This window comes from Trematomus bernacchii, unplaced genomic scaffold, assembly GCF_902827165.1.
Source record: "Trematomus bernacchii unplaced genomic scaffold, fTreBer1.1, whole genome shotgun sequence".
In the NCBI taxonomy this organism is placed as follows: Eukaryota; Metazoa; Chordata; class Actinopteri; order Perciformes; family Nototheniidae; genus Trematomus; species Trematomus bernacchii.
Window position 1 is genome coordinate 10,027,461 of NW_022987739.1, and position 13,279 is coordinate 10,040,739.

The window sequence follows — 13,279 nt, forward strand, 5'->3', positions numbered from 1 at the left end:
TAATGGTTCTTGTGTTAAGTTGACATGTGTTGTTTCACAATCAGTAACCAGTATGAAAAGTATTTTAACAATAAAATAGATTTTTTTTGGTATTGTTTACAGAGCAGTTGGCCCCTAACTTTGGACATTTTTAGCTTTTTGATTTTGCACAAGTTTCTTTACACTGAAAGTTTATTACATGTTTAGTACCATTGGAAATGATCAATGGATTCTTAAAGCAGTGTTTCTTGCATAGCTCTCAATATGACTAAACTGAAGTCTAAAATGACCTTTTTTTTAAACTGGTCTATCATCTGTTGAATTTACAACATCATGTAGGTTTGTACCATAACACTGACACCCTCTCCCCCTCCTCTGCCCTCTGTCCAGGTGGACGTAACATGACCATCTCTCTGCAGTCCAGGACGGGTCACACTCACATGCCAACAGTGGTCGGCCTGCTGGTCTTCACCCAGTTCTGGTTCTGGTTCCCCCTCTCCCACTTCCTGTCATTGGCCTTCACACCAACTGCTATTATCGGCCTCAACAAGGACCTTAAGGTACTGAGCTGGCTATACCTGCTGTGAATGGTGTGTCAGAAGAAATGTGTGTGTGTGTGGACAACTGCAGACTGTGACCTTGTTCTAATGCAAATTAAAAGACAATAGATTCAAGGTGCCTTTTTATTGTCATCCTGAATCACTGGGTTGCACAAACGCAATTGAGTCCATTTATGATACACATGAAAAACAGTAGTGTGTTCCTGTAGTGAACTTTTAAAATGTGCAACAAGGGAACAAAGGAAGCAGCAAAAAAACTGTGGTTTATACTAGAGGCAAATGAAATGGCTGGCTTCAACATTTAACAGCAAATTATCCTGCATATACATTTTCAATATAGCAGGGATTAGTTAAATATTGTTTGTTTATATTGCACACATATTTTGTGTTGAAATATAACTGCCCTGGGGGGAAAGTATGGCTGCTGAATGTGTATTGGCACTGCATTGGGTTTGAAAATATTTAGTTTCTTGCCTTGGTAACGACTGTCACCAGCAGTCTTTCCATAACAAGACTCTCCTGAATGTGGACTTTTCTCACACACGGATGCCACGGGATTACTGTGACATGTTGGGGTGTTTAACAGACATTAGATGGGCATTATCGCTTTAATCATAGGCAGATCAACAGCACCTGGCAACACACACACACACACACGCACACCTTGTGTATACACAGGAGCATAACGTTGGTGTAAAGCCCCAAATAACCCACCAGGGATGGAGTGCAGAGGGGAAAGGGGGGGGGGGGGGGGGGCAGTGTTTAACAGACTTGGTGCTGCACCCTGCCAAGGCTCGTCAGCACCTGTTTAACTACACAGCACGAGTCTTCACAGACCATTGGACAAATGACTTCCTCTTCAAGAAACAAACCTGAAGGTTGGCTTCAAAGAGCGCACAGGAGAAGCCACTTACCAGCCTCACGGTTTCAATTTATGCCTCCATACTGCAGTCTGAAATATGTGGTGTTAACAAAAAAACACCCCCCCCCCCCCCCCCCCGCTACCTATAGTCTAACAGAGCAGCACAACATGCCAAGTCATTTAGTTTCAAAACACTGTTGTAGTTTGAAGGCTAACGCTAAACAGAAGGCACCTGGTGCTGCTCTGGCAGGAGATCTTCTTTGATGTTTGTCCAGGTAAAGATGACAGAGCACTTTTTTTAATGTGTACTTAAGGATCAAGTCTGCAGCTAATAAGTGATGGTGAAGTGAATGTGAAGGGAGTTTAAAACTGCTTTGCTGGTAACTATTTTTTATTTTTTTTTTTTCTAAAATGAAACCGGGTGCCTGTTAGAAACCATATTGGTGTTATATTTATGACATTTGAGACGATGAGGTTGTGATTTAATTGGAATAAATGTTAGCTCAGAGAGGGGGCGGTACTCAAGCTCTCCTCTGAAAACAGCATTTATTAAAGTTGTTTTTAGGTTCAAGAGACCTCAGAACTGACCTCAGAACTGGCTGATCATCCGTCATTACCTCTTTAAAGGATAGGTTGGCAAGAAAGCCTCAAATTAATAAACGTATAGCGTAGCACTTGAAATTTGACGTGGAAATGTGTGGTGACTTCCCAAACCGCTGTGTGTCGTCTGAAGTGGCTTTGTTTGACTTTCTGGAGGATGTTACAGGTTTGTTTCCTTGAAAGTGGATCCGACGTGTAGATAAAGTCACTAAACATCTTCTCTCTTTCTGTCTTCCTGTTCAGATGCCCAAGGTGCAGTATCGCTCTAACTGTAAGCCCTCCACCTTCGCCTACCCCCCAGCTCTGGAGGTTCCCAAGGAGAAGGAGAAGGAGAAGGTGAGAACATGGCAACTTAACACATCCGCTTGTTTTGTTGTTTCTGACACTATCGGTTAAAGAAGGCAGACGTAGTTTCATATTCATTTGTAAATAAGTTTTTAACCCACGCTGTCAGATATATATATATATATATATATATACTTTTTCTGCCTGGCATATTGATTATTTCAGCATCTCCAGCATATGTTTCTTGATTGCTCGTTTCCCACTGCTTTTATTTTGTGGTCGACTTGTTCTGTACACTGTTAGTCGTGTTAGTAGGTGGTCTGATTGTGGATGGTTTTGTCTTACATTGTCTGTATTCTCTCCCTCTCTGCATGGCAGGTCTCCACGGCTGTTCTCTCCATCACCGCCAAAGCCAAGAAGAAGGAGAAGGAGAAGAAGGAGAAGGAGGAGGAGAAGATGGAGGTGGTGAGTGGAAAGGCACAGCTGTCCAAAACACCCTTTCTCCCCTCATTGCCAATAATCTTATCTTATTTGTTTTTCGACCCTTCATTTGAAAAGGAGTCTAAACTCACAACACATCTCCTTTGCCAAGTGATTTATTTTATTGGGTTTATTTATTCAGAAAGATTAGTTTGGAGTAGTGGGTTTAATGTACTGGAACAGAGAGATCTACCCTGAATTATCCCATTTTGTAGGTGGTCTGTCGGCATAAGCTCAAACAAATTGACTATTTAGTACCTTGCAGTTTATCTGAAGTGAAGTTTTCAATTATGTTTTACAGTGTTTGACTCCAAGACTGCTTTGAACGCAGGGAGTACCTGCTCTTGTGTTTAGAGCAAGATTTTGTGAGACAATTCTTGGTGGACTTCAGTCCTTCAGGGGTGGTCTTGGGTCATGCTCCCCTTTTTTTTTAAAAGTATCCCACAAGGCAATGCAGCTTCAGCATGTGTCCTGGTTGTGTTGTTTTTAGTAATGACACATCACTCACCTGCTGATATGCAGATCCAATCATAAATAAGCAGATATTAAATGGGGAATCGGATCCATGCTGCCAAACACGCTACCTTTTTATTTCTTTTCCCAACTCGGTGAGTCAGTGTAACTCTCACTGGGTTTCTCTGGGCGTCAGCAGCACGTTTGATCCGCTCGGCCGCGCTACGTCTCAGCTCTGCTGCTGAGAGACGAGCTTGGAAATGTCTGGCCCGCTCACATCTCAGATTTTTGATTTCATTTGGCTTGACTCTTTGAGAAGGCGGTAGAAGGAGGAGGTATCGACTCTCACTGGGGTCAGACGGTTCATTTTCTGGACCGTTTTATAGAGCGGACTTAAGTTTGGGAGATTTATTTATGCTTAGCTCAGCTATTCACAGCTTCACTGTGGTATCTTTTTATTTCTACTCTAAATATATCAACACTCAAATATGTTGGGTAGAATGATTGAGATAGAAATGGCAAGAAAAAGTAAACCTAGTAACGATAAATACAGATGATAGTGATATTAAAAGGCTATTTGAAACACTGATTTCATCAGTAAAGTATTTAAGTGCGTCTGTAAATCACACCTGAAACCGGGCTAGAGAAGACAGCCGAAGTGTTTCAGAACATCTGCAGGAGATGACGGTCTAGGTCTGGAAATACAAATCCTTTTTTTTGTTGCTAGCTCCAATGGCACCTTCTGTCCTTCCATGTATTTGTAATGAATCCTCCCGTGTATCGGCCTGATAACAAATCACTGGCCATGGTGCCAGAGTAGTAACAAAGAAACATCGAAATCCTCCAAACTGTCTTGTAATGTCATAATTCAACTAGAAATACTGATTCTGATTGTGGTGGGTTTTAAACTTTTAATTTTTCAGTTTCTGAATTAAATGTATGTTTTCAATAAATTCAGCAATGACGCAACCGTACAGATTGTTTTTAAGAACATCCTTAAGTTGCAGGACATTATGAAAGGTAATCACAGTAGGCCTAATGGAGAACATGCTTCTTCTGTCACAGGAGGTCCAGGAGGCAGAGAAGGAGAAGGAGAAGGAGAAAGAAAAGGAGAAAGAAAAGGAGAAGGAGAAGGAGAAAGAAAAGGAAAAGGAGAAAGAAAAGGAGAAAGAAAAGGAGAAAGAAAAGGAGAAGAAGGATGAAGAAAAGGAGAAAGAAAAGGAGAAAGAGAAGAAGAAAGAGGCAGAGCCAAACTTCCAGTTCCTGGAGAACCCGGCCAGAGTGATGCCGGCCCAGCTCAAAGTGCTCATCATGCCCGAGACCTGCCGCTACCAGCCCTTCAAACCGGTAACTATCTGTCTGACTGTCTGTCTGTCTGTCTGAATGTGGGTCTGTCTGTCTGTCTGTCTGACTGTCTGTCTGTCTGTCTGAATGTGGGTCTATCTGTCTGTCTGAATGTGGGTCTGTCTGTCTGTCTGTCTGTCTGAATGTGGGTCTGTCTGTCTGTCTGTCTGAATGTGGGTCTGTCTGTCTGTCTGTCTGAATGTGGGTCTATCTATCTGTCTGTCTGTCTGAATGTGGGTCTGTCTGTCTGAATGTGGGTCGGTCTGTCTGTCTGTCTGAATGTGGGTCTGTCTGTCTGAATGTGGGTCTGTCTGTCTGTCTGTCTGTCTGTCTGTCTGTCTGTCTGTCTGTCTGTCTGAATGTGGGTCTGTCTGTCTGTCTGTCTGAATGTGGGTCTATCTATCTGTCTGTCTGTCTGAATGTGGGTCTGTCTGTCTGAATGTGGGTCGGTCTGTCTGTCTGTCTGAATGTGGGTCTGTCTGTCTGAATGTGGGTCTGTCTGTCTGTCTGAATGTGGGTCGGTCTGTCTGTCTGTCTGAATGTGGGTCTGTCTGTCTGAATGTGGGTCGGTCTGTCTGTCTGTCTGAATGTGGGTCTGTCTGTCTGAATGTGGGTCGGTCTGTCTGAATGTGGGTCTGTCTGTCTGTATGTGGGTCTGTCTGTCTGTCTGTATGTGGGTCTGTCTGTCTGTATGTGGGTCTGTCTGTCTGAATGTGGGTCTGTCTGTCTGTCTGAATGTGGGTCTGTCTCCATGTAAATGTATTCAAGAGGCCATAGTGGAAAGTCTTGCCAATAGCTCTTTAACAGGGTTCCCGCGGGGTCTTAAAAAGTCTTACATTTGATAATCTGAATTTAAGGCCTTAAAAAGTCTTAAATATGACCCAAAAAATAAGAAAGGTCTTAAATATGATTTAGAAGGTCTTAAAAATGATGGGATTTGAAAGGTACTTCTGTGTTGCGATCGCGTCTAAATGTGTTTTGGGGGAAATGTCCGGGCTGCAAAGTAACCAGTACAGTAATAGCCTTTCAGTTCCTCCCAACAATTTGTATTGAATTAAATCAACATGGAACCAGTAATCACTAACTTTGTTTCCCCCGGCCCCTTATCGGAAAACACCCAGCTAGTAACCTAGCAACCAACCAAGCTTCAGCTAGCGGCAGTCAGAAACCTTGGTATCTTCGAATCTACTTACAAATAAATATGGGGAAGTGTAAGTTCAACCGTATTTGGTTGGAAAACATCAAATGTAGTGCTTGGTTGAAACCAGTGATGGGGAACGCGTTTGAAGCCCGCTGCACCTTTTGCAAACAAAATTAGCGTTTGTTTTGCTAATGCAGCGTTAGCTAGTGCAGCAGCTCCCGCAACAACATCGGGGGACCTCCGGGTGACCTTTGGGTCTACGTCAACCCTAAAAGCGGAGGTGCTGTGGACGCTAAATACCGTAGCTAAACACCAATCATACAACAGCATGAAGGCAGCAGAGCTCTGACTATAGCTCTTGTCACTCACACACACACACACACACAAACACACCCACACGCTTACACAGACACACACATACACACTTTTTTGTCTAACACGCTAACACAGTTCTGTGTACTGTTATGCTGTTATGTTCAGTCATCGTTCTTATGTTGAACATGAATACATTTACTTTGTAAGTAATTATGGGACGTATTTCTTCTTTCATAGCAATTTTCCTTCATACTTTCTTGCCGTGAAATAGGTCTTAAATTCTATTCAAAGTGGTCTTAAATTGGAGTAGGTGAAACCTGCAGGAACTCTGTTTTAAAGGCGAACATAACACACAACAAAACCCACCTGAGTTTACCTTCTTAAACATCGACAGGACATTTCAGGCTATGTTTTTTTTAAGTTCTTCTCCATTAAAGAGCAAAAGCCTCTTCTACCAATCACCATGTGACAATGACATATGGATCCTTGATGGAGAAATCCCCACATAAACTGTAGGGAGATGAACAAATGAAATGCAACAGTCCACTACCAATGCTTGAGAATGGCTCCTGCAATAGTCCTTCACCAATAAGGTGTTAAATGAACTTTTATCTGCAGCAATACGAATCTACGGACATCAATCCAATAATATTCAACATGACTTTAATGAAATGTAACATCGTAACATCCCAGAGGGGAATTTTCCTTTTCAAAATAAATGGAAATAAATTCAGGATCCAGCCCGTCAGTTGATTTTGGCCTCGGACACACTTCTCCAGGTCCCCCACCCCCCCCGTCTCTTCACTTTTATAAACCGGAGGGCTGCGGTCCTGCTGTAAATGTTGACAGTTTTCCGCAGTAAATGGCAGGATGGCGTGCGGTCGCCCAATAAGCTCTCACCCCGTCCTGTAAAGAGGAAGCACTGTTTGGTTTCGTCCCTCACAAACTCAAAATTGTAGGTCTTGCATCTAATGCCAAAATGGTGTCTTAGCTCGTCTAAAGTGTTGTAATGCTGCTGTCCTTTTAAGGGTTTGTTTTTACATTCACAGAGGAGTTTAGGAAGTGAAGAGGTTTTACAGATTCATCTTAAAATCTGGTCAATGTCGGGGGGTTCATTGAAACCTTATTTTGTGAATCAACTTGCGTGGTAACAAGTTCCCGGTCTTTGATTGTTCATCGGAGCTGAATGATTCCACAAATTGATTAAATAAACTCCACTTTTGAGTTTCAAAACCAAAACAACATGGTCCACATCCTGTTTCTCCCCTCGTTGTACCAGTTTGTTTCAAATACATATTGTAGAACTGCATCATAGCTTTTCTTGACCTCAATTTCAAATGCATTCATAGGGTCTTTATCAAGGCAAGATTACGTACTGCTTTTGGGCCCCAGACCCTCAGTGTTACCCTGTGGTGTTTGTCACATTTGCTTGGTACAACTGCACCACTCAAACATATTTATAACTAGTTTAGCTAGCTCCAGGGGTAGATAAACTAGCTAAGCGTTAGGTCCATATGTTTGTATGATGGAGACCCAGAGTAAAAACAACATGTATTTTAATTGTACTTATGCTAACTACTACTACTATATCCCTTTTTGGAGTGGTGGTGCATCTTCCTAAATATATAAGAGCTTAATGAAGTTCTACTCTTTACTAACTAAACACACACAATGCACAGAAATGGGGACACATGGTTAATGAATGTGTTTCGTTTTACTCTGGGGCCTCAAGAAGGTTTATCTGGTCCTGATCGTTAAATACCATTTGGGCGTTTCAACAGAGTAAGATACTCAGAGAGGAATTTCTAACGGTTATGACACATTTTCTCTCTAGCAATTTAGTGTGCAGCTTCATTGAAGTTAGACCCGATTAATCTTCTCGTTATAACTGATTTTAATTTCTTTCCAGCTTTTACATAAACATCCCTTCCAGCAGTGAAGAGTGATGTATAAACAGATGCAGTGCACTTTACATTTTCTAATGTCCATCAGCCAATGATGGCTCTGCACCCTTTCGCTGGATGTTATTGGCTGACTTTCCTCCTGTCTGTCACCAGCTCAACACAGGCGGGATCATCATCATGAGGGACACCAGTGAGGAAGAGGAGGAGCTGGTGGAGCCCGTCTCCGCTCACGGCCCCAAAATCGAGGAGGAGGAGCAGGAACCAGAGCCCCCCGAGCCCTTCGAGTACATCGACGAGTAAGAGTGCTCTCACGGCAACGGTATGCATACCTAAGCTCTTGTTATTCATTCATAACTTCAGCAAAGTGAAGTGTCTGCTGATATTCAACAGTTTCTCCGTCGCTCTGTCCAACCCCCGTTCAAGGTATGGTAGCTAATTCTCTTCAGAAACACTTTTTGTTATATTCCATGGAATGCTCTTAACATCCGATAGCAATGAATATATTAAATGCTTTGACAATAAATACATAAAAAAAGAGGGCAGAGCGTCTCTGATCTGATGCTTAATGACTCCTGGAGGCTGATGGTGTTTGTGTTAGACGTGTTGCTGCCTGCATCCCATGTACGAGCTCACTGTTGATGAGACCAATGAGGTGTCAATGACCAAATTAAGGCCTCCTTGCATACTCTGTCACTTCTTAATGAGGTTCAAGTGCTGTGTGATACAGTAAACACTGCGGCATCACGGTCAGCTGACTGTGTGTTTGCCAGAGAAAGCAGCGGTGAATGTGACCAAGTTGTATTATTAGGTCGCAAGTTTGATGAAGATAAATACATGGGATGAGTCACAGTACATTTGAGTAAATATTATTTGAATGACTGATTTCTTGCCCGTAAGCCCCCACATAGGTGTGTGTGTGTGTGTGTGTGTGTGTGTGTGTGTGTGTGTGTGTGTGTGTGTGTGTGTGTGTGTGTGTGTGTGTGTGTGTGTGTGTGTGTGTGTGTGTGTGTGTGTGTGTGTGTGTGTGTGTGTGTGTGTGTGTGTGTGTGTGTGTGTGTGTGGTGTGTGTGTGTGTGTGTGTGTGTGTGTGTGTGTGTGTGTGTGTGTGTGTGGTGTGTGTGTGTGTGTGTGTGTGTGTGTGTGTGTGTGTGTGTGTGTGTGTGTGTGTGTGTGTGTGTGTGTGTGTGTGTGTGTGTGTGTGTGTGTGTGTGTGTGTGTGTGTGTGTGTGTTCGCTGTGAGGCATGCACATATAATCATACAGCACGTATATACTGTACGTACATTAGAGGACCAAGTCTGTACTGATGTGAAGCTCAATTGCTCCTGAACATCTCAAGTACAACTGATATGTAGAGTGTGTTGAACTTGGGACAAAAATGTTGTTCTATTCCTATTTGTTTTAACAACAATGTAACAAGAATAATTATAGCCTTTTTTTCAAAAGAGTTTTCACAAGATATCACGTAGGAAAAGATGCACATGCACTTTTGTGAGCCATAAACTCGGTTGTTTTGTGGCAATTACTCTGTTGCATCATTCATTTTGTTATACTTTTATCTGGTATGACTGTTTAGGATGTACATTTTCTTTTGTGACGTTAGTAATCACGAATGTCAGCATACAGCCATGATGTCACTGCTGTCACATGTAATCCTAATTGTGTATTTGGTTTTGTATTTATTAGTTTGTTATTAAACTTGTGAATCACCTCTCACGGCATGTGTTCCTCTCCTCAGGCATCGGGAGAAGTGGGGTGTCAGCATGTTGGTCCAGCGTCTCCCTCTGTGCATCCAGCTCATCATCCTCGCTTCACTTCCTCTTTTACACGTTTCTTTCCTGTTCTGCCGCCTCATTATCCAGACAGGGAATGTTTTACACCCTCAAATTGTATAATTTTCTGTCCGTACAATAAAAAATGATATATATTGGAAGCTGGAGAGTGTCTGTTTATTTAAATGGTTTTTTCACCAGGCGTGCAATGAGGGAATTTCTCTAATCCCATACATTTAGACTGGTTTACATTCTCAGCACTCAGCAGCCGCCCAGCCGTCTGTCGGTCTCTCACAGCGAGCGAGTCCACGGTCAAACACTAAACAACTGTGGGTGGCAACGTGGGGGAGGGAACACTTCTGGGTGTCTGTAATATTTTTTCTGACTTTTGACCTTCTAAACAACAAACCTTTTGGGCAGATCAGGACGGAAACGTTATCTGTTTTTTTTTATTTGCTAAAGATTGGTTCAGTTAAAATTGAGACTTTCTTTCTACTGAAACTAACATTGTTGATGTACTCCAATACTATACCAATGCATACTATGCCATATGTATGACACTTTTGGGACATTTTATTAAAATACTACATAAACCATTATTTTATGAAGGCTTTTCATTGTTCACGATGTACTATTACGTTTTCCGTTCTTTATTAAGAAACTATTTTTTTTTGTATGGTGTTCCAGACACAGATTTGTTTTAATGGCATCTTAAATGTTACATTTCATTATTACAGTATGGCATTTTTATGAGAGATTATACACAGATTTGTTAAAGTTTTATTATTAATGAAATACCTTTTAGGATATCTGTACAAAATGTATTCATATATATTTATGGCATGACATATTTATGCGGATGATTAAAATGTATGGTAAATGGACTGAATTTATATAGTGCTTTTTCTTAACCACAAAACACTTTTTTCAATACATGTCCCACGAGGAGAGATAAACATTTACACACACAGACATTGTTCATTCATGTAATCGGGAACAATTTTGGGTTCAGTATCTTGCTCAAGGACAACTGCAAATGCTGGGGATTCGTACCAACGGCCCTCCGATTGGTTGAAGCCACTCTACCTCCTGAGCCTCAGCTTAATGGAAACTTAAGCAACATTCTTTTATGAATGTTATACATCTTAAAATCCATCCTAAGGTACATTTTCAATCCTAAAATTCACCTTGTAATCTCAGCAGCTGTAGCAATGTACTTCTTGTGGTTTTTGTCCTTTAACCCAAAATCAAGTTTATCATCTCCGAGTGTCCATTTTTCCAACTCTAAGTGTGATTATATTTGGTAAATGAAGAGTCACCTGGAAATGTGGTTTGGAAAGCATTCATGAAATGATAACACAGGCAGTTGTTTTCTGCATGAAATGTGATGGAATGCCACTTGTTTGATTTTTAATGCGTAAGACTGGTGGAAAAAATGTCTGCTGTGAAGTAAGTGGTCGTCCACTCCCATCAGTGAACAGCGTATGTACATGTTGGCCAGACACTTAGTCTAATCAACTCCTCCCTTCACATTCCCACATTCTTGGTCATGGAGAACTGTTTAACAACATTAAACCAAATCTTTCCTCATCCTGGTCATCTATGGTTGCAACGCAGAACACACTCCACTGACGTCCGTTTCACTTTGACCTTAACGACCAAATCCATCATTCTTATCACTCAGCGTGTAATCCTGAGGACGAAGCATCTGCTGAATGCATTCCTCCACGTGCGATTTTACACATCCTAAATATAGAGATGAGCTGAGCCAGTGGCGTAACTATCGACGGTGCAGCCGGTGCAACTCACCGGGGCCCCGAGCCGGCAAGGGGCCCATGCAAAAAAAAGAAAAAAAATATTTTATTTTATTTATTTATTTGTAGGGCCCCAATGGCATTGACTGGTTCACGCAGTCTTCAAAGTAACCAAGCAACCTAAATTAATTTGTAATTTGTCTGTCCAATGACCTTGCTCCCTTTCATGTCATGTGATACCTTGCGTGACGAGCGAACCGTTTAATCAACCTGTAGCCTACTGTACTGTAGCTAGCAGCAGCAAGTTCGGCAGCATTATAACAAATCTAATAGCTTGCATTTATAATGTACAGCAATCCAAAGCACAAGAGCAGCGCTCAAAAGAGAAAGGACAATAGAGAACAATGAGATGTAACAGCTGAACTGACAAAATTAGACCGTTTTTTTGTCATACATCGTCCTCGAAATCGAGCGCTAACGTTAGCAATGTTGATGTGCAGCGGCAGCCGGAGCCGGAGGCTAACGATAGCTCACCACCATCATTGCCATCTAGCTCCACAAGTGAAGCTGTATCCGTGGCCGTGGCTGTGCAACCTTCTTCTCCAGCCAGTCACAACCTTGTTACGCCACTGAGCTGAGCGATTAACTTTCTATTAGCACCCCATTCCTGGAGACACAACACAGAGTAGTCTCCACAGGAGGGAATGTGGAGATTTACTGCAACCTACCCCCTCCTTTCCTCCTCATCTCTATGTTTCCGTGCTATTTTCCAGCTAAGATGAGAAGAGGTCTGCTGCAGCCTTCACTTCCCGTACGTCCATGGGTGGGATGTAGATGTTGATCTGTCTGTGTGTGTGTGTGTGGAAAATATGCCGACCACGTCTCATCCTTCAGACTTTCAAACCATCATACTCACACTTTTCTGTGATGGAGTGGACTTCCCTCATACCTTTGTTTCCATTCCTTGTAAACTCACATGCGATACAGATCAGTTATACACCAAGGAACCCCGCAACGCTCTCTGATGTTTTGTTAAATCAAAGCATGTGGTATGGCCCTATGGGACTCCCATATTTAACATACTTGGTGCCACAGGCAAACTAGTTCAGAGCCCTGTTTTAGACATGCTAGCCTCAGTCTGTATTTATAATAATAATACATTGGATTTTTATAGCGCTCTTCCTAATGCTCAAATACACTTTACATAAAATCAGAAATGAAACAGTAAAAAGAAAAGAAAAAACATAAACAGTAGTCCTAATCCAATTGCGAGTAAAGTACATTATGCTGACACATTTATGGCAAAATTAGTCGGTCCACCACTATAGCTGAAACTGATATGATTATTGGAATCAAACCTTTACATTTTTTTGCTTACATATCCCTTTCCTTAACCTCTGAAATTGGACTTGTGCTTTTTAGGAAGTGTGAAAGATGTAGCCCCAAGTTTCCTTAAAAGTACAACTGGAACACACCAAAGAAGGCAACAAGAAGCCGATGTTTGCATCCAGTTCTCACAGGCCAAGCTGTGGACAGGAGACGAAGACAGGCAGCCAATCAGCAGCGACTAATGTCTGTCAGTACACGGGCAAACTCAACATCAGAAAGGAAGAGGAGAAGGGTGATGGTTGGTGTGAGCAGACAAAGCATGGAGTCACCGTCTGTGGATGCAGCGCGGGTGACGGTGTCAATGACAGAATGAAGGGTTCAGCAGCGCTGTTAAAGCAAACAAGCGCCCCCATCAGAGAGCTCATTGGTCAGCTGGGGGAGAGTGTGGCCTGCGGATGGGGTCGAGGCCTCGGGGGTTTTGGCTGCACTGGAGGCCCAGCGA

The 13,279-nt window shown here is 42.3% G+C and overlaps 1 protein-coding gene across 1 annotated transcript in view; it reads left to right on the forward strand.

Annotated features, from left to right (window-relative positions):
• Positions 1 to 10,293, forward strand: part of psmd1 (proteasome 26S subunit, non-ATPase 1) — a 36,993-nt gene extending 26,700 nt beyond the window's left edge. Inside the window, exons 20-25 of the mRNA XM_034147693.1 lie at positions 370 to 539; positions 2,245 to 2,337; positions 2,665 to 2,751; positions 4,285 to 4,566; positions 8,077 to 8,242; positions 9,661 to 10,293. Coding sequence (XP_034003584.1) covers positions 370 to 539; positions 2,245 to 2,337; positions 2,665 to 2,751; positions 4,285 to 4,566; positions 8,077 to 8,223 — 779 coding nt within the window. The 3' untranslated portion in view covers positions 8,224 to 8,242; positions 9,661 to 10,293. The remainder of the gene's footprint in view (positions 1 to 369; positions 540 to 2,244; positions 2,338 to 2,664; positions 2,752 to 4,284; positions 4,567 to 8,076; positions 8,243 to 9,660) is intronic.
• Positions 10,294 to 13,279: the final 2,986 nt, after the last annotated feature.